The 18,855-nt window shown below is 39.9% G+C and overlaps 1 protein-coding gene and 1 long non-coding RNA gene across 4 annotated transcripts; both read left to right on the plus strand.

The window, feature by feature from the left end:
- Positions 1–485: 485 nt before the first annotated feature.
- On the plus strand, positions 486–6,645 carry LOC132632178 (uncharacterized). The gene is made up of 2 exons (XR_009579274.1): positions 486–989; positions 1,697–6,645. It is a non-coding gene; the product is annotated as an uncharacterized LOC132632178 (long non-coding RNA).
- Positions 6,646–7,820: 1,175 nt separating this feature from the next.
- Positions 7,821–16,283, plus strand: LOC132632155 (uncharacterized). 3 transcript variants are annotated; one of them, XM_060348011.1, is made up of 5 exons: positions 7,821–10,079; positions 10,173–10,301; positions 10,374–10,691; positions 10,752–11,308; positions 11,393–16,283. In XM_060348011.1, the coding sequence occupies exons 1-4, from the start codon at positions 9,380–9,382 to the stop codon at positions 11,051–11,053; spliced, it is 1,449 nt and encodes a 482-aa protein (XP_060203994.1). In that variant the 5' UTR covers positions 7,821–9,379; the 3' UTR covers positions 11,054–11,308; positions 11,393–16,283. The 3 variants fall into 3 exon arrangements, with proteins under 3 accessions (XP_060203994.1, XP_060203980.1, XP_060203988.1); XM_060347997.1 differs by having other exon boundaries at positions 7,823–10,079; positions 10,374–11,308; XM_060348005.1 differs by having other exon boundaries at positions 7,823–10,079; positions 10,374–16,283.
- Positions 16,284–18,855: the final 2,572 nt, after the last annotated feature.

Here is an 18,855-nt window from a genome sequence, read left to right on the forward strand (position 1 = left end):
TGTTTGTAACAACAACTAAAAGCTCCTATGCTCTACTTTAGTTTCAGGTATGTGTATTAAGATGATAAAAATGGTGCAACCACTACTAAGTTAGTTTTTAGCTCTATATGTAATAGTTTAGCAACTTTGGGTAATTTGAGTACTACACTATCACTAATAATGAAAATGATGCTATGATGTATGTTCCACCTTAAATTATAAATAAAAGTTGTCATTTGAACAAAAAAAAGACATGTCTTTTTCAACTTTTTAATGTTTTGCTGATAAGTCTTATGGCTGCTAGTCATAAGCCAAAAAATCGAATCAAACCGACAATAACTAAACCGGTGGTTATTTTATTTGGATTGATTATGGTTTTAGAAATTTAAAAATCGACTAAATTGATTTGATTATGAATTTAATCAATAACCGACCCAAACCGAATCATGAACACCCTACATATAGGTGTACCACTAGCGCATAAAATACATAGTGCAGGTCTGCTCATTAGTGCTTTTAGCATATCATTAGAAACACTAGCCTCTCATCAATAATCAAGAATAGATTTTTTCCTATACCATTAAGAAATACATAATCGTCTCTTGACTATCTATCCTTTTTCTTAAACGTCTCACTTAATTACAATTTTGAAAAACTGAATTGAAACATAGCAAAAAAACTCTCTCTAGAATAAGAGTTCCTCTCGGCGAAAGCTGAAATGGCCATGAAATCGAAAACTGGATGGAAGGGATGCAGAATCTAGGCAGTACGCAAAGGTTAACAATGATGAAAAAAGAAATTCCTCAATCCATGGATGCGAAGAAGACCAAAAGTGTAAATGTGTTGCAAGGGATTGTTCCATTCAATCTATCGCAGATTGGAAAGTTCAGAAACATCAATTACTACTCCAATTGGAAGTAAATCCAATGAGACAAGAAAACCTGGTTCCTCCAACAAGAGTTCGTGGGCAGACCAAGTGGCTGCAGAAGTGGGAGAATGCGGAAATTCAGGTAAATCTCTATCGATTGTACCTAATTGGGAGAAGACATAGAGTAGAATAGTTGCTTCAATTCCAGTTGATGAGGGAATTGAATTGAATGGGTCGGTTAACCCTAATATGAATGTTAAAATTATGCTAGACGATATAAAGGAAGAAGCTAATATTGGAGAACTGCTATAGTATGTTATGAATTGGGGTCAAAGTCACCTCAAACTATTGTGGAAAGTGTTTTCAATAGAATATGGAGGATATTAAGTGTTGACAAGGTAGCATAAGTGAATCTAGGGGTGTTCATGAATCGACGAAACGAATGTAAGATCAAAATATTCGGAGGACTCTTTTGATAAAATAAAAAATATGTAATTGTCAGCAAAGTTGTATTTATTTTTTTCAAATCCAAAAAGGTCTTCTTACTTTGAATAGGTTGTCGATTCAGCATTAGATAAAAGGGGTAAAATCTCCATTTTTACAATTTACAATAAGCAGTTCAAATCATTTTATCAATATGAGTATCCTATATCGATAAAATATTTATTTTGAAACCACATCTATATTAACATAGTGGTAGAAAGAGTACCATGCTACGTCTAGACTTCAAACAATTTGTTTTAACCATGTTAATAGTTCCACATTATTGGTTAATAGAGAATCAAAATCGATTTACCAACAAATCGCGATATGCTATGGTTCTTACATATAATTTCTGAATTTATACAGAAGTAATTCTCAAGATCATGCACCTCTCTTTCCTACTTATAACGGAAAAGGGTACAACTGGTTGGAGAAATTAAATGTTGACAAGGTAGCACAAGTAAATCTAGGCGTGTTCATTGTACGATACCATAACACAGAGGATCGGGAGAAAGCTGTAGAGGAGGGGGTTCAAATGTTTGACAGGAAGCCTATAGTTGTGAATGTAGACCGGACATTGATGTAACAAAGGACAAGGTGGAGAAGGTACCAATTTGCGTAAGGTTGGTAGGACTGGATATAAAGTATTAGGGAAAGAATCTCTAACAAAGATAGCAGGGTTTTAGGCAATCCTTTGAAGACATACAAGGAAACTACTCACAAGGAAAGGCTTACATATGCACAAGTTCTTGTGGAAATGACACTAAATAAGCCATATCCATCTGAAATTATCTTTGAAAATAAGAATGGAAAAAATATAGAACAATGGGTGGAGTTTGAATGGAAGCCAGTTCTGCGTTCAGGATGCAAAAACATTGGGCATGAATTGAGTGAATGTAGAAGACAACAAAGGGATAAAGCTTTGCTAGATAGATTGGAGAAAGGAAAGCAGACAACAGAACCAAATGAACCTATGAATGTAACTACCCAGTCAAATGAAGTGGGAAATGCCAAAAAAAGCTACAGGAGGTCAATAAAATAGAGGTTGCTCAGGGGTCATGTAGCACAAGTAAAGCAGATGATAATCCAGGAGATGAACCTGGAAAGAGGCAGGGCCGGGTCGGGGGGGGGGGGGGGGGGGGGGGGATCCCATCCTAAATGGATAGTATCGGATTTTGGAACTCCAGGGGTTTAAATAGAGCTAAAAAGCAAAAGGAGATGCAGGTGTTTTGGATTAAGAGAGCCAAAGCTAATTAGGTTGCTCTTAATATATGTAATGGATGGTCCTTTACTATAAAACTCCTAGAACACCGTGGGAAAGAATATGGTTATTGTAGAAGCCACAGATGTACTTAGTGGATATTAGATTGGTGACAGGACAAGTGATTCATTCTATTTTACAGCATAGAGGTATAGGTAGAATATTCAACCTAACAGTGGTGTATGGATACAATGATCAAGCAATGAGAAGGGAGTTATAGGGGATGTAAAAGGTGCAAATGAAAATATGGTTGGACCCTAGGCTATAATGGGGCATAGGGTGCTTGTCAACATATATTGGTTATCCACTCTTCCTGCATCCGAAGTTCATTATAAAAATGAAAGACTCTATGATCACTGTCCTGCATTTATCAGATGGGAAGATAGAGTGACACAGGGGAGGAAGCAATTTAGATATTTTAATATATGGATCTTGGCACCTGATTTCAAGAAAAGGGTGAAATCAAGCTGGAAAAAATGGCCAAAAGGCATATGTATGTTCAAGCTGGTAGGGAAATTGCATAGGTTGAAGAGTGTGCTGATGAAACTGAATAGAGAGAGGTTCAATGATATGGAAAAGCAAGCTGACAATGCAACGGAGAAATTGATGAAGTGTCAATCTGAACTTCAACTGAACCTAAGAGATAGCATGATGATTGAGGAGGAAGGAAAGTTAGCTAAGGAATGCAGGCAACTACAGAAGGCTAAACAACAGTTTCTTCAATAGAGATAAAAAATGCAGTGGCTGAAAGAATGTGATCAAAACATAAAATTCTTTCATAGTTTTTTGAAGGCTAGAAGAAATACCAATGGTGTTTGTAATAAGGGACAAAGATGGGGTGGAGCAAACAGAAATAGGGGCAATAAGACAAGATTTTGTTGACTATTATACAAAGCTACTATGCAAGCAAATAATGAAACGAAGCATGCAAGCAATACAATAATCAAAATGGGTCCTCTTGTCTCCGATGACCATAGAGCACTATTGGAAGCATAATTTAGTGAGAAGGAGGTGAAACAGGCCTTGTGGGCAATTAAAGGGGAAAAGTCACCTGGTCCTGATGGTCATGGAAGCTATCTTTTTTAAGATAGCTGGGATATTGTAGGTAAGGAGCTAGTGGATGGGGTGTTGGAATTATTCACAACAGGGAAGATGCTGAGAGGGGTGAATGACACTATCATCACAATGATACCAAGGAATTCCCATGCAGCAACAGTTGGTGACTATAGACCAATCTCTTGCTGTAATACCACACACAAAATTATATCCAAGATGTTATGTGCTAGATTGAAAATAGTATTACCAAAGGTCATCTCAAGCAACAAAAGTGCATTTGTTGGTGGAAGAACCATAGTCCAAAACATATTGATATGTCAAGACCTTGTGAGGCTTTATAAAAGGAAACATGCTACTAGAAGTTGCCAAACCAAGATAGATTTGAGAAAATCTTATGATTCTGTGGAATGGGAGTTTGTGGAGGAGATGTTACATAGCATGAAATTTCCCCATGAGGTTATCAAATGGATAATGGAGTTTGTGTCCTTAACTCAGTATAGAATTGCATTGAATGGTTTTGTGCATGGAGAAATAAAAGGGAAAAGCGGACTAAAGCAAGGTAATCCAATATCACCATTACTATTTGTCATATGCATGGAATATTTCACAAGGTTCATGAACTGGGTGGCTACACAGGAAGGGTTTGAATTTCACACAAAATGCAGAGGATTGAAACTAAACCATCTATACTTTGCTAATAATACGTTGATATGCAAAGGGGAAATCCATTCTGTGTTGTTGATGCTAAGAGGCCACAGAACCTTCTCAGAAGCATCAGGTTTGACAACAAATGTAGCAAAATCCAACATTTTTCAGCAAATATGAATAACATGGAGCTGGATGACTTGTGTGAGATTAAAGGCTACACCAAAGACAAGTTAACATTCAGGTACTTGGGAGTACTAATCTTTACCCAAAAAGATTCAGATGGTGAGATGTTGGTGGACAAGATGGTGTCAAGGGTGAGAACATGAGGGTCCAGAAATCTATCATATGCTGGTTAATTCAATACTAATGTAAGTACATTCATATTGTTCATCCATTTTTATACTACCTAAAAATGTTTTGAAAGAGATCATAGTAGTTTGCAAGAATTTCATTAGGAGTGGGCAAGTGAACTCTAGTAAATCCCTTCTAATAGCTTGGAAAAATGTATGCTAACCAAAAAGGGAGGGAGGATTAGGAGTTCATAACTTTGTAACATAGAATAAGACAACAATAGCTAAATATGTGTGGAACATTGCAAGCAAGGTATACAACTTATGGGTAAAATGGGTTAATCATGTGTATATATCAAGGGGTGGACTAGTGGCAATACAAGGCCCCTCAAGATAGTTATTGGTACTGAAAAAGGTCTGCAGTGTAAATGAGAGGTTTGCTAATGGGTACTGTGAGAATGGTTGGATCAAGCCTGCAGAGAAATATACAATAAGTAGTGGCTATAAATGGAGAATGGGGGCTGGAACTGAATGGCCATGGTGGAGAGTAGTATGGAGAAAGGCAGTGATCCTTAAGCAAAGTTTTATATGTTGGATTGCTATGCATGGAAGGTTGATGACTTGGGAGAGACTTGCAAAAATTGGGATTTGTCAGGATACATCTTGTCTGATATGTGGGGATTATCTTGAAAGTATGAAATGTCTCTTCTTTGAGTGCACATTCTCATAGGCCTGCCTGGAAGAGATACTGAAGTGGTTAGGAATTCGAGTTCACAACACTGACCTGAAAAAGAGCTAGTGCAGACTGGCTATAAGAGCTACAGGGAAAATAAGTAGAACATTCATCTGGGCTGTGCTGGCAGCAATAATATACAAGATTTGGATGGAAAGAAATAAGGCTCTATGGAATCATCAAGTCCCTAGTCCTCATATTATCAGCAAACAAGTACAATAAGAGAGTAAATATAGAATTTTTGAAATTTTATATAGGAAACCAACTTGTTAAGATAGAGGGTGGATAGAAAAGTTATACAATTGGTGAGGGGATGGGAATGGAGTTTGGATAGAATTGAGCAGGATAGGTGTTTTTTTGGTCTGTTTTTGAGTTAATTGTAGGGTGTTGTATTGCTGTGTGGGCTGTTATTTGGAAAGTTGAAATAAAATGTGTTCGGCTGATAAACAAAAATTGAAATATTTAGAATAGAATTGGAAAAAAACATCAATGGCTTCTTATTTTTTAAAATGTCAGTATTTTCAAACAAAAAGAAAACAACACAAAATATCCCTAGAATGCGAAATAGTTCCCCGCCCGTGCCCTTCCCTAAACTAATTCTGCTTTCACCCACCCAATCGGCTGAAAATATTTAACCGAGTCCCCCCTCGCCCAGATCCTATGATACCATCTCAGTATATTTTTATACCATGATGGTATCATGGAGGACTAAGAGAGTGTCTCATTGAAGGAGTAAAGCAGTCCTCCATGATATCATCTGAGTATATGGTATATATCATGATGGTAATGGAAGACTGCGGAGTGTCTCATTGAAGGATTGAAGCAGTCCTCATGATATCATTTCACTATATGTATATATGATGATGAATCATAGTTGTTGTTTTTTAAAGAAAGTGTGTGTTTTGAATAAATGAACATGATCCTCTATGATACCTTGTCCGTATATTATATATACCATATGAGTTACATAGAGCGTTGATGAGTGTGTTTTGAAGAAATGAAAGAAGTTCCCTGTGATACCATCATGGTATATAAGAGACAGGGTACCATGTTGGTATCATAGTTCTGAGGGCATGAAAGTAAGGGGGTATGAGCGGGTAATTATTTTATTTTCAGGGGTCATCAACGTTCTTTCCCCTAAAACAAATTCAATTTGTCAGAAGACTAAGATTTGAGACCAGTGTGAATAATTTCTTGTCATTGATGCTTTTAGGATGGCTAAATATATCAATGCCCTCTTAAACTTGTCAGTAAAATTTCATTCAACCACTTGAATTATGATCTGTCCCTGTTGAGCACCTGAAAATATAATAAAGTATTTTTTAGACACTTTCGACTAAAGTTTTGAATAGGTTATTGCGTGTGTTTTCAAGCGTCCATTACATAAATAAGTTAACCCCTTAAAATATGTCACATCTTTAATTATACGCATTAGCCTCAATAAGCCGAAAATCTCATGCCTGTTACAATTGATGTTGATGTGTATAATTAAAGAAGGTGACATATTTGATGTGGCTACATAATAGGCACATGAGAATACGTACAAAGTTTTTTTCAAAGTTTAACACAAATGTGTCTAATAGAAACATTCTATCTTATACTTATACATCGACTACCCCTTAAACTTGTCTATAAATTTCATTTAGACACTCGAACTATATATATTGTTCCAATTGAGCACCTGAACGTATGATAAAGTGTTACTATTGGACTTTTTTTTTTCAAAATTTTAAAAACTTTTTCGTGTGTTCTCAAGCATCTATTAGGTAGCAAAGTTAACCACATAAAATATGACATCCTTTAATTATACACATCAGCATCAATTGGAACACACTTGAGGTTTTCAGCTTATTGAGACTAGTAGTATAATTAAAAGAGGTGACATATTTTAAGTAGTTAACTTATCTATGAAATGGATATTTGAGAACACGCGCAAAAAAAAAAAAAAAAATTAAACCGAAAGTATCTAATAGGAACACTTTATCATGTGTTCAGTTGCTTAATTAAAACAAGTAGTAGCTCAAGTGTCTAAATAAAGTTAAGTACTAACAAATTTAAGAAACTGTCGATATATTAAACCTTTTAGGTGTTCAATTAAAACATGCCATAATTCAAGTGTCTACGCGAAGATACCGACAAGTTTAAGGGACTAGTCATAATTGGACGTGTTCGCCTTTTAGGATTTTGTGTATGAAAATGTTGATATCATCCATTTTATGCCATATATGTGTTCGGAAAACATCTTCCACCAGTCCAATAATAGAAATCACTCAAAATTACCAGTTTGAATATGGTAGTTAATTTTTGCACCGTGAAACATGACTAGAACAATCTTTTTATTATGCAATATAGTTGTACCTCACAAAACAAAGTAAACTCTTAAATGCTCAATTAAGTTGACAAACATTATGGAACAAAGTTATTTTATTTTGTATTTAAATTACTCAATTTGCATGTTATATTTTAGAAAATTTCTATTGCCAGTTTGTGAACTAAGATTCGCCGAATTTTTTTTTGTTGGCATTTTAAATTACGATATATGTTTCATGTGGGATCCAACTGGTAGCATAGTAATAAAATTTACTGAAAGCATTCGCTTGGGATTATTTTTGATCGAATCAAAACTAGAGAGCGTTTGTCCATCGGGAAATTTACTAATAATCATAAAATCACAACTCAAAAGGCAGTATTGTATTTGAAAATGTAATTGAGTTTTTTCTCTTCTCTATTTAACAATGATAAAGATAAAAATTGTACGTAGGGTGTGTTTACCCCGAATTTAAGTAATCAATTAAATTTGTGAATGAGGTATAGGATATGTGGTTGAACTTTGATCTATTTGGTTGAAAAAAGATATATAAGGATATGCTATGAAGGGGCGAATAATAATTGGTGATTTATTCTAAATATATGTATCTAATAATATATGAGTATTGTTTAATTGAACAAAGCTAAAGAATAACAACTGAATCCGGACCAAAGTCAGAGAATGAGAGAGAGATTTTATATATTTTGCTATTACAATGTTCTAGAACTCAAGAAGCCAACCCTTGAAAGTAAAATAATGCCTCCTATTTATAGCTTTTCCTTGTGGGTCTCTTACAACATAAGCCTTTTTGAATAAAGAAAAATCCTAAAAAGGATAAGGTTGGGTCGTACGGTCTGACACCCGTACGATTGGTAGTACAATGTGGCAGCACGATATTGACGCGTGGCAATTGTGTAACGAATCAACCGGACCAACGGCCACGATCAACCGGACCAACGGCCACGATCAACCGGGCCAACGGCAACGATCAACTCGGCTATAGAGTAACCGGACCAAATGATGTCCTTCGCTTTCTTCGAATCAAGCACTCCTCCGGTCCCAAAAGAAAGTCTCCATGCTCATGCTTGTTTCTTTCTTCCCTCGGTCTCCGGTTTCACCGGTCTAGTATATATCCGATTTTTACCGTATACAGATAGTCCCCACACTTTCCGAACCGTAGTTTTATCGGAGTTACGGGAAGTGGATGAATCAAGAAACCGGTGGCTTCATTTGTCCGTTGTTATCTTTTCATTTTGGCGGGAACAATTGCGTCACGTCCCTTTATCATCGGCCACGTGTCTCATCCCGGATGGTCAGCTCTGACAACCGCCGTAACGCACGTCGTTTCAAGTCATTTCTCATTAATTATGGGACACGTGGCATCCCCCGGTTGGCTGGGGTTTAAAACCGCCTCGATCCCATATCTATATAACACCATTCTCCTCTTCATTTTTACATTTTACATCTTTCATTTCACTTCTTCTCTGCTTCATTTCTTCATTTCATCACTTCTAATCAACCTCCATCTTAAGTTTGTTGCTGATTCAACCATTTATCCCCTTTGATTCATCGCTTATATTACGTGAAAGGAAACAACTCTGCCAACTTCTTCACTAGCTGTTCTTGTTTTAGAGTGTGTTGTTGCTGCTTCTTCTCACTCTTTACCATTTTGAATTCTTTCTTGACTGTTCCCTTACTCCATTTTTTTAACTTCTTTTTCGAATTCACCCAATCTCCTTTTCCATATTTTCAAATGTCTGCCAACACCGAAACCACCTCCCATGATGTTCCCTCGGTTTCTTCTCAAGGAACCGAGCCAACTTCTCAACCCAAGGGGAAGGTCACCTTCGAACCGACTGCTTTGGACATTGTACCGTCCAAACCCAACTACAACAAAGATTTTGAGGTCGAGAAACCTTCTCTGGTTTCTGATAGAGGGTTTGATGTAAGGTGGTATCCCTCGTCCATTACTGAGGACAAACTCGTTTTAGTTCGGGCTGATTGCGGATGGGATAACCGTCCGGTTCAAGTTTTTTCCCCCGGACCAGACGAATCAGTCATCGACCATCGGGAGGGATTCTTGTACGTTTATACTTATCCTTTCACCCTCAAGCTGGACCCCCCGATCGATCCAGTCATTTTAGATATGTGCCGGACTTATAATGTGACCTTGGCCCAGATTGGTCCGATTGTTTGGTGGACCGTGGCCTGTCTCCGGCAGTTGGCCAATAATACAAAAAAGAAGTTCACGCTGGCCCACTTAATACGGTTATACTCCCCGAGGTTGTTTCGGGGTGGTGTAATAAAACTCGCTAAGCGTAGCCGGAATTCGATTTTTTCAAAAATGGACGAAGACAGAGACCGGGGCTGGTTGGAGCGTTACGTCCAGGTGAGGACCACGGACATTATTCCGGACAACTACATGCCCTTTCCGGAGAGGTGGAATGATAATCGTAAGTCTCAGCTCTTTTAATAATTGCTTTTGTATGCTTTGCCAAACGCTAATTCTTCCACATTTTCACTACTTGTCCTCTTATTTATACTAGCCATGGGTTGGATACCTCCGGTTGTCCGGAACCTCAGCGAATGGGTTACTGCTCTCCTCAGCCAACATACTCACGAAGCTCAGTCATGGGGACTCCTTTCTCGTGGCCGATGGGTCGCTCAAAACCAAGGTAATACTTTTCTTCTATTAGTATTCATGACATTTTTCTACCTCTCCTTTGTGTAACATCTTCGGCTTTCAGGTTTTCCTAAGGGCTCGGTGGACCTGAGACCGGAATCAGTAGCTGAACCCGCTACGTTGGCACCCGAGTTCGACTCAGCGGGTACATCCCGTATCCTTGCTGCCGCCAACAAGAGACAAAAGCCCTCGGACAAAGGGCAGAAACCGAAGAAGAGGACGAGGAGCGTCGTTAGGACTTTAAGGGATGAAACAGAGCCCGAGCTCCTCGTTCGGAGGATCGATGTGGCCCCTTCCGTGGCTTCCATTCTGGAGGAGGGTATCACCGTTTCATCACTTCCTTCAGCCGGGGAAGGACCTTCAGCTCCGGCACTACACACAGGTGGGGAAGAAATTCATTATCCGACTCCTCTAAGGTCGATTGAATTCGTTGATATTTCAGGTGATGCTTCTTCCGAAGAAACCCCCCTGCAAAGGACAAGAAGATCCGGGAAGGCACCTGCCGCCGAAGCCGGTCAAAGAACCGAGCCGGTCCCCGAGACCGAAGTTCCAACGGCTGTTGGCCCGCTGCCCGACTATGAGACTGCTGCAACTTCGGAGATCCTTACCTTTGCCGAAGCTGCTGAGGCCACTCCGAGTTCTCCAACTCCGACTTCAAGGTCGGATGAGTTTGATGATATGTTCTCGGACACTCCTCCTGCTACCGGCGAAGCTGCTGGTTTCAGACATCTCCCGATCCCTTGAGCCACGAGGGCGACTAGCCGGACCACCGAGACTGGAGCTAGGGATAGCCTGGTGCGTGTCTTCCCGGCCCCAAGCGTGGAACCCAGGAGGACCAGATCAGTCGTAATCACCGTTCCCGAGGATTGTAGCTTTTTGTCTCGCCCGGTAGGAGTAGCAAGCTACCTGAGGCCGCTCGTCTCGGACTCGAACAAACGGAAGATGAATGGAGTCCCCTGGCAGTGTCTCATTAACGAAGGCATGCACGCGGGAAATCGAGTAAGTTTATCAGCCATCCTTTGCATAATTCATTGAGAATTTTAGTTTCTCGTTTATCCGAGTTTTAACTTGCTTCTTTTACAGAGTGTGGTGCTTATTAACGAAGCCTTCGTCCGTGCTCAGAAAGAGGTTGACGATCTCAAGGGCCAACTGGATGCCCAAGGTCGAGAAACGGAGAAGTTTCAGCACCTTTTACGGGTGAAGGAGGATGAGCTGAACCGAGCAGTTACTCTTTCCAACCTCCAACCCGAGCTCGATGCGACGAAGGTCGAAAACCTTCGATTGAAGGATGAGCTGGCCGAGATGGTCGAAAAGAACCGGCTTCTAGAAGCGAACAAAGTCGGCCTTAGCCAGGACAATACTCTTTTTTTTTTCAAGGCTTGGTAAGCTCGAAACCACCATCTCTCAACTTCGGGGAGAGCTGGATTCGGTCAAGTTCGATGCCACGAGCATGGCCGAAAGGCATCGGCTGCTCGAATCTGAGAGTGCCCAGTACAAAGAGCGGATGAGGGTGTTTGAGCGGAAGGCAGAGGACCGAGCCCGGATATGTGATGAGCTGAAAACCGAGCTCGAAGAGACGGCTGATACTAATGACCTTCTCAAGGCCGAGCTCGAGTCGGCCACTCAAGTCCAAAGGGTCTTCGAGGAAGAGCGGGATGAACTGATGGCTAAATTATCCCAGGCTGAAGCCGATTTGGCAGAAGCCCTTCGGAGCGTGGAGGCCGCCGAGGCTCATACTACGATATCTGTGGAGTATGAACAGTGGAATTCTCAGAGGATCACCCTTGAGCAAGCCGGGCATGGTTTTGCGGATCTTCCGGCCCTGATACTCGAACCTAAAAGGTTCGAGGAAGAAGCTAAAAGAGTCCTCGATGCTGACTCCGACGACTCCGAGCGGACAGTGTCCGAACACTCCGGATCCAGCCACACCGGATAGACCTGGGCCTGTACTTAGCCTTTGTTTTTTGCTTTTGTAGGGGTTTCCGGTGTAAAAACCTTTGTATAAATGAAACATGCATTTTTCTTTTCTTTATTATTTTGTTTGAATGTTTGTTATGACATTTGCTCGAATTGTCGGTCCGTTTTAAGGACATGCAGACTCTTAGTCCTTATTTCGGACTACGCCTAAATATCGGGTTTTCTCTTCGTCTGGTACGTTTTGTCCGGGAATTTGATAAAGTTTTTTGCCCGTGGGACTTATCTAATGCTTTGTGAATTCAGACGTCTCCGAATCACGATAGGCATTTTCTAAAGTTGGTATTTTTCGTCTATTTTTTAGGGCCGGTATTTTTTACACCCTTAGCAAAATTTGATGTAGGAGTCCCCGTTCGAGGGAGTTTAAAGATTTTGGCTCGGTTCATTGTGACCTTGTTGCCTTTGTCGAATTTCGACCGTAGTGCCCGGATAGGGTATATGAATGAAGTGATGCCGAAATACGGCGATAATCACCGGGGTAGGGTATTTTAACAAAAACACATCCGAAATATCATAATCCGAATTTTCGATAATTTTTGTATTGCAAGTATTTTGTACATACATGATATGAGAATTTGTTTCCTTCTGTTTTTGCCGTAGCAAATACTAAATGGACACGATTCATTCTGATCGTTTGGTCCTTACATCGAAACCTAAGTCAGAAGGTCCGGTCTTGGTTTTGCCGTAGCAAATATTGTGTGGACACGATTCATTCTGATCGTTTGGTCCTTATATCGAAACCTAATGCAGAAGGTCCGGTCTTGGTTTTGCCGTAGCAAAATTTTGTGTGGACACAATTTATTCTGATCGTTTCGTCCTTATATCGAAACCTAATATAGAAGGCCCGGTTTTGATTTGTTGAGCTCCTCCGTTTTCAACTAACCGAGCTATAATAGTCCCCTAGCGCTTATCCGAGCTGCAAGATCGGGTAAGCGCTATTAAGCCTCCACTCGTAGGCCGTGACCCCGAGTTTCCGGGCGTTTGTCCTTGTCTTTGTCAAGTAACACGTTGTACTGGTTGCCTCATTAAAAACCTTGTCGGAAAACCCATTTTGGGACAAAACCGTACTAAGGAAAAGAGTGCAACACGTGTTTTCAGACCTAGATTCTAGCTTTATCCGGTACTTCCTTGTCCTTCACGAAGGCGTGTTTTGCCTCTACCATGGGCCTTCTTTTCTGCTTCACCGGGGGAAACCTCCCATGTAAGCTGAGCCTGTAAGTTGTTACTTCCGGTGGCACACCTGTCATATCTTTCTGTCCGGTAGATATTCGAACAAGGTGATCTGCTCCAACTCCTCTACTGTTGACTTGGTTGCATCCGAGTCATCCGGCATGACGAATGATCTGGGTATACCGAAATCATCCTTTTCATACCCCGGATCCAACCCCGTGTGCTTTAGTTGCTATTTGGTGTCCTTTCTCCTAGTCGAATCTTCTTCCTTTTGATCCGATTTTTTGGGCTGAGGTGTCGCTTCCTCGACCGCGAACATCTCCCTTGCAGCGGGCTGTTCACCTTGGATGGTTTTTATCCCCTCCGGAGTCAGGAATTTCAGCAGCTGATGTAATGTCGACGGCACGACGCTCATGCTATGTATCCAAGGTCTACCCAGCAATGCATTATACTTCATATCTCCTTCGATTACATAGAACACCGTTTGCTGGATAGTGCCGTCAATGTTTACCGGCAATGAGATCTCCCCCTTTGTGGTTTCGCTCGCCATGTTGAACCCACTGAGTACCCGGGTTACCGGTACGATCTGATCGAGTAGCCTTAGCTGTTCGACCACTCTCCACCGGATTATGTTGGCCGAGCTACCTAGGTCAATCAAAATACGTTTAATTTGAGTTTTAAAAATAAGAATAGAGATTACCAATGCATCATTGTGCGGTTGAATGATGCCTTCTGCGTCCTCGTTGCTGAAAGAGATGGAACCCTCGGGTATATAATCTCGGTTGCGCTTCTCACGCACAATATTTCATCCTCTTCAACGTCATTGCCTTTTATAGCGCAGGTGTATAAAGTCACGTGTTCCTGAGGGTCCGTTGTATTTCTGGATATCCGGCATCTTGAACCTCTTCGGGATCAATTTTGGAGTCGCACTCGTAGGAAAAGGCCTCTGAATATACCTCTTCGAATCCGGTCCTTTCAAAACAGGCGGAGCCCCCGGTATTTGGTCCACCCGAGAGTTATATGGTTCCACCCTCTTTTCGGTCGAGTCTACCCGCTTCGCCAATGTTTCGAGCATTCTCAGAACCTCGGTGGACGAACCAGCTCCGGACCCATTGCTCTCTACCATCAGTGCCTCATCCCTTCTGGGTTCAGCAACACCCTTCGTCTTCTCCGAGGTCGTTTTATCACTTCTGTTTTGCAACTGGGCTATTGCGATTCCTTGTTCGGCAATCGCTGCTCTCTGTTCTTGCAACATTTCAAAAATTAAACGTAAGTCAATATTATTATCCGGGGTATTCGGTTCTTTCCGACCCTGTGTCCGGGACAAAGTAATTGAATTGTGAGTATTTAAAGGATCGGTGGCCGGCATTCTCCTGATTCACAGTGTTTTGCCGGTTGAGGCCCTCCCTCAAATTAACGGGGTTCGGGTCAGCGGGATTTGCTGGTAATCCTCGTGGCCCGCTGTCTTCATTTTCGGCCACAATCTCATTGTTGTTGACGTGACCAGATTGTCCACTGTTAACCATTTGGTCCGTTTTTACAGAGACGAACAAAAGATTTTTTTTTTATTCTGACGGGTGAGAGATAAATTAGGATCAAAGACCACTATTATCCTAGCCCCACGGTGGGCGCCAAACTGTTTACCCCGAATTTAGGTAATCAATTAAATTTGTGAATGAGGTATAGGATATGTGGTTGAACTTTGATCTATTTGGTTGAAAAAAGATATATAAGGATATGCTATGAAGGAGCGAATAATAATTGGTGATTTATTCTAAATATATGTATCTAATAATATATGAGATTGTTTAATTGAACAAAGCTAAAGAATAACAACTGAATCCGGACCAAAGTCAGAGAATGAGAGAGAGATTTTATATATTTTGCTATTACAACGTTTTAGAACTCAAGAAGCCAACCCTTGAAAGTAAAATAATGCCTCCTATTTATAGCTTTTCCTTGTGGGTCTCTTACAACATAAGCCTTTTTTAATAAAGAAAAACTCTAAAAAGGATAAGGTTGGGTCGTACGGTCTGACACCCATACGATTGGTAGTACAATGTGGCAGAACGGTATTGACGCGTGGCAATTGTGTAACGGATCAACCGGACCAACGGCCAGGATCAACCGGACCAACGGCCACGATCAATCGGGCCAACGACAATGATCAGCTCGGCTATAGAGTAACCGGACGAAACGATGTCCTTCGCTTTCTTCGGATCAAGCACTCCTCTGGTTCCAAAAGAAAGTCTCCATGCTCGTGCTTGTTTCTTTCTTCCCTCGGTCTCCGGTCTCACCGGTCTAGCATATATCCGATTTTTACCGTATACAGGGTGGACAGGCACTTTCATTGAAAATGTAACTAAGTGTTCTATCTATCATTGATAAATAGAGAAAGAGGAAAAACTTAATTACATTTTGAAATTCAATACTATATTTTTGAGTTGTTATTTTCTGATTAGCATCTTTCCCAATCCCAAACGGACAAGAATTTTTTAGTTTTGATGAGACTATGGACAAGCATTTTCTTGTCTTTGATTGATGGTTTTAGGAATTTGTGTTTGAAAATGTTGACCCTCCTTGTATGCCATACATGTAATGGAAAAATATCTTCCGCTGGTCCCATATACCAATTTGTATGTGGTACTTAATTTTTGCACAGTGAAACATGACTAGAACACTCTTTTTCTGTTGAAATATAGTTGTACCCCACAAAACATCAAGATATTTCATGTCATATAAAGAAACAAAGGAACAAGCACTAGTGCTCATATATTTTACGATTACGATATGAAAAAGTTCACTTGACCTTATTCTCTTCTCATTTCAATATGAAGGAAACGTTACATATCAACGGTGTAGCAAAGGGCTTGTCTTGCGTTCTTGGGGGTCGTTTGCTGGTTGGTTAGGAATATTCATGTATTAAAATTAACATAGTTAATTTCATATTTGATAGCGCTTTTTTTATGAGGAAAAATATGACCTAATGTTTGATAGCTTTTTTAGTTTTGGATAAAATTTAGCACACAATGTAAGGTGTTTAGTGGAGTATATTTTTACAATCCACATAAATAAAACAAGTATAAGTTATGAGTCAATTTATGTATTATTTTATGCGAGACAGAAGATGAAATAACTCATACTACTTGAATAACTAATCCCTAGACGACTAATCTTTACATTACTAATACCTTTGTTTACCCTAAAACTGGATAACAATTGAATTTATATGAGGAACTAAGGATACGTGGTTTAGTTTAATACAATGAATTATAGCAAACAACAAAATAAAGTAAAGAGACAGATCAGCTATGAAGGACACCGATTGACCTCGGGCACCGGAGACCAGGGTCGGTGCTTAGGAATCTAATGACAAACTTTGCAAAGTAAAATGAGGATTTATGAGATGAACAGATGTGGGATGATTTTTATTGCTTGCTTGATACAAAAAGTGTGGTTCTCCCTGCTATCTCAAAACGTGCCAATAAAAAGGGAGGGCTCCTCTTTATATAGTAGAGGAGTCCTAACCCTAATACAATTCTAAGTAAGGAATAGAATCTGGTGACAACTATTTGGCGTGATTGGTGCCGAAATATCCAGTTGATGGTGGATACTTCAGCCTTCTCATCATGGTGATAACCGCCTCTTCATAACCAATGTCTCGTTCCAACTCGAGCTCGAAGCCCGAGCACTGATTAGGTCTGTCTCGTTCTAACCGAGCATGATTTCCGTAGTGTTCATATCGGGGAACTGAAGATATCCATGTCCTCGGTTCTACTCGTATACAGATAGTCCCCTTATTTCTCGAGGACAAAATTTGACTGCGGGAAATTGACCCAAATAAAGCTGAGCGGGCTGTACCTACTTACCTAGGACAAGACCTTCCAGTCAACCCTTCGCACTCTGCCCGACGTCGCTTCATTATTATTCCACCGCCAAATCTTTCTTGAAAAGCCACCCCTGTCAGAGTCCTTGATTCACTACAAGACCCTTTGGACTTTCCTCTATATAAAGCCCATGTGCAGCTTCATTCTTTAACCCTAAACCTTGCTCTTCCATAATCAAGTTCATCTTGTTACCTGAGTTTTGGACGTGACTTCTCGTCGCTCATCTTTGTAACTTCGTCACGCTCATAGCTTCCCTTCCTTTGCTAACCCAAGGCGAAGACCAGTCTTCGTCTCCTTCACATTCTCCACCACTGTTACCAACGGGGGCCATTGATACTGACGAGGAATTGGAGTTTCTCGCTGCTGATGTCCTTCCATTGGGATTCAAATATGCGAATGACTGCAAAATTTCTCACCACCTGGATTCGGTGGAGAACTTTGAATCTTATATCGATAATGCTACCATTCCTGTAGTCAGGAAAGACTGTAACTTAGGCGCGAATATCGATGTTCGCCCCGTTGAGGATGGGGTAAAAATGAACCACCATGTTGTTGAATCAAAACAGTGTTTTTGCACGAATTACCTGATGATTGATCGTGTTTGTTTTGTTAATGTATTTTCAGAGGTGTTGAAGATTTAATTTGAAATTTGAATTTTTACGTTTTGAATGTTGAAGAATGCATGGAAGAAGAGATACGTGTAAGGAAAGGAATATTACAACTGATTTTGTGAAAAAGAAGGTAAAAAATATCTTAATTTCTCATTTAATACCACCACCGTTACAGGCTAAAATAAAGGAGCCTGTTCCTTTTTTTTACCGCATGCTCATGTATTTGCTGGCAACAAATACATGCAAAAACATACACAAATCAGCTGATTTTTAGCTACGAATAATAATATTAAAAAGGGTAGCTACAAATTGTAGGAAACTACAATAAGGTAGTCAATTCAGAAATTTTACCAAAAAATTACCCCTTCGTAGGTGGACCTAAGTTGTACATGTAACGGTTTTTTCTCTTTAAAATTTAGATGAATTGAACGATATTGATTTTTGCCATTCTCATGATTTTTTATTATAAAGGAAACAGATTATATAGGCTTTGAACTCCCACAAGCAATCAGCTTCATAAGTAGAAATTTAATTATTTTCTTTCTTTTTATGCTTAGTTTATTTCTGCAGTTGTTTGGTTGTTTTCTGGAGGATTAATGTAATTAGGTTGAAGACTTTTGCATTCAATGGAAATGATAAAGAAAACTTGGAACCGTAAAAAGAAATGACAACTCCATAGTTCCTATATTACGCTCCTAAAATTAATTAATGACAAGAGTGTGACATTAGAAGGGCAAATAGGTCCATGGAAATTATTTTGCAATTAAAATAAATAAGTTAAAACAATGTTACAAAAAAAATAAAAAAAAATAAGAGAGGTAAATGTAATATCGTAAACCACAAGGGAGGTCAGTGTGATAAGGCGAAACCTGGAGGGATGTCTCTGAAATTATCTCAATAAGTT

Source organism: Lycium barbarum, chromosome 1 (genome assembly GCF_019175385.1).
Source record: "Lycium barbarum isolate Lr01 chromosome 1, ASM1917538v2, whole genome shotgun sequence".
Classification (NCBI taxonomy): Eukaryota; Viridiplantae; Streptophyta; class Magnoliopsida; order Solanales; family Solanaceae; genus Lycium; species Lycium barbarum.

What these genes read in the sequence shown, in the direction of transcription:
- LOC132632155 (XM_060348005.1), top strand. Translation starts at nt 9,380, where the DNA reads ATGTCTGCCAACACCGAAACCACCTCCCATGATGTTCCCTCGGTTTCT. An exon ending in GGAGAGGTGGAATGATAATC is followed by an intron (nt 10,080 to 10,172) that starts GTAAGTCTCAGC and finishes TATTTATACTAG; the next exon opens with CCATGGGTTGGATACCTCCG. An exon ending in ATGGGTCGCTCAAAACCAAG is followed by an intron (nt 10,302 to 10,373) that starts GTAATACTTTTC and finishes TTCGGCTTTCAG; the next exon opens with GTTTTCCTAAGGGCTCGGTG.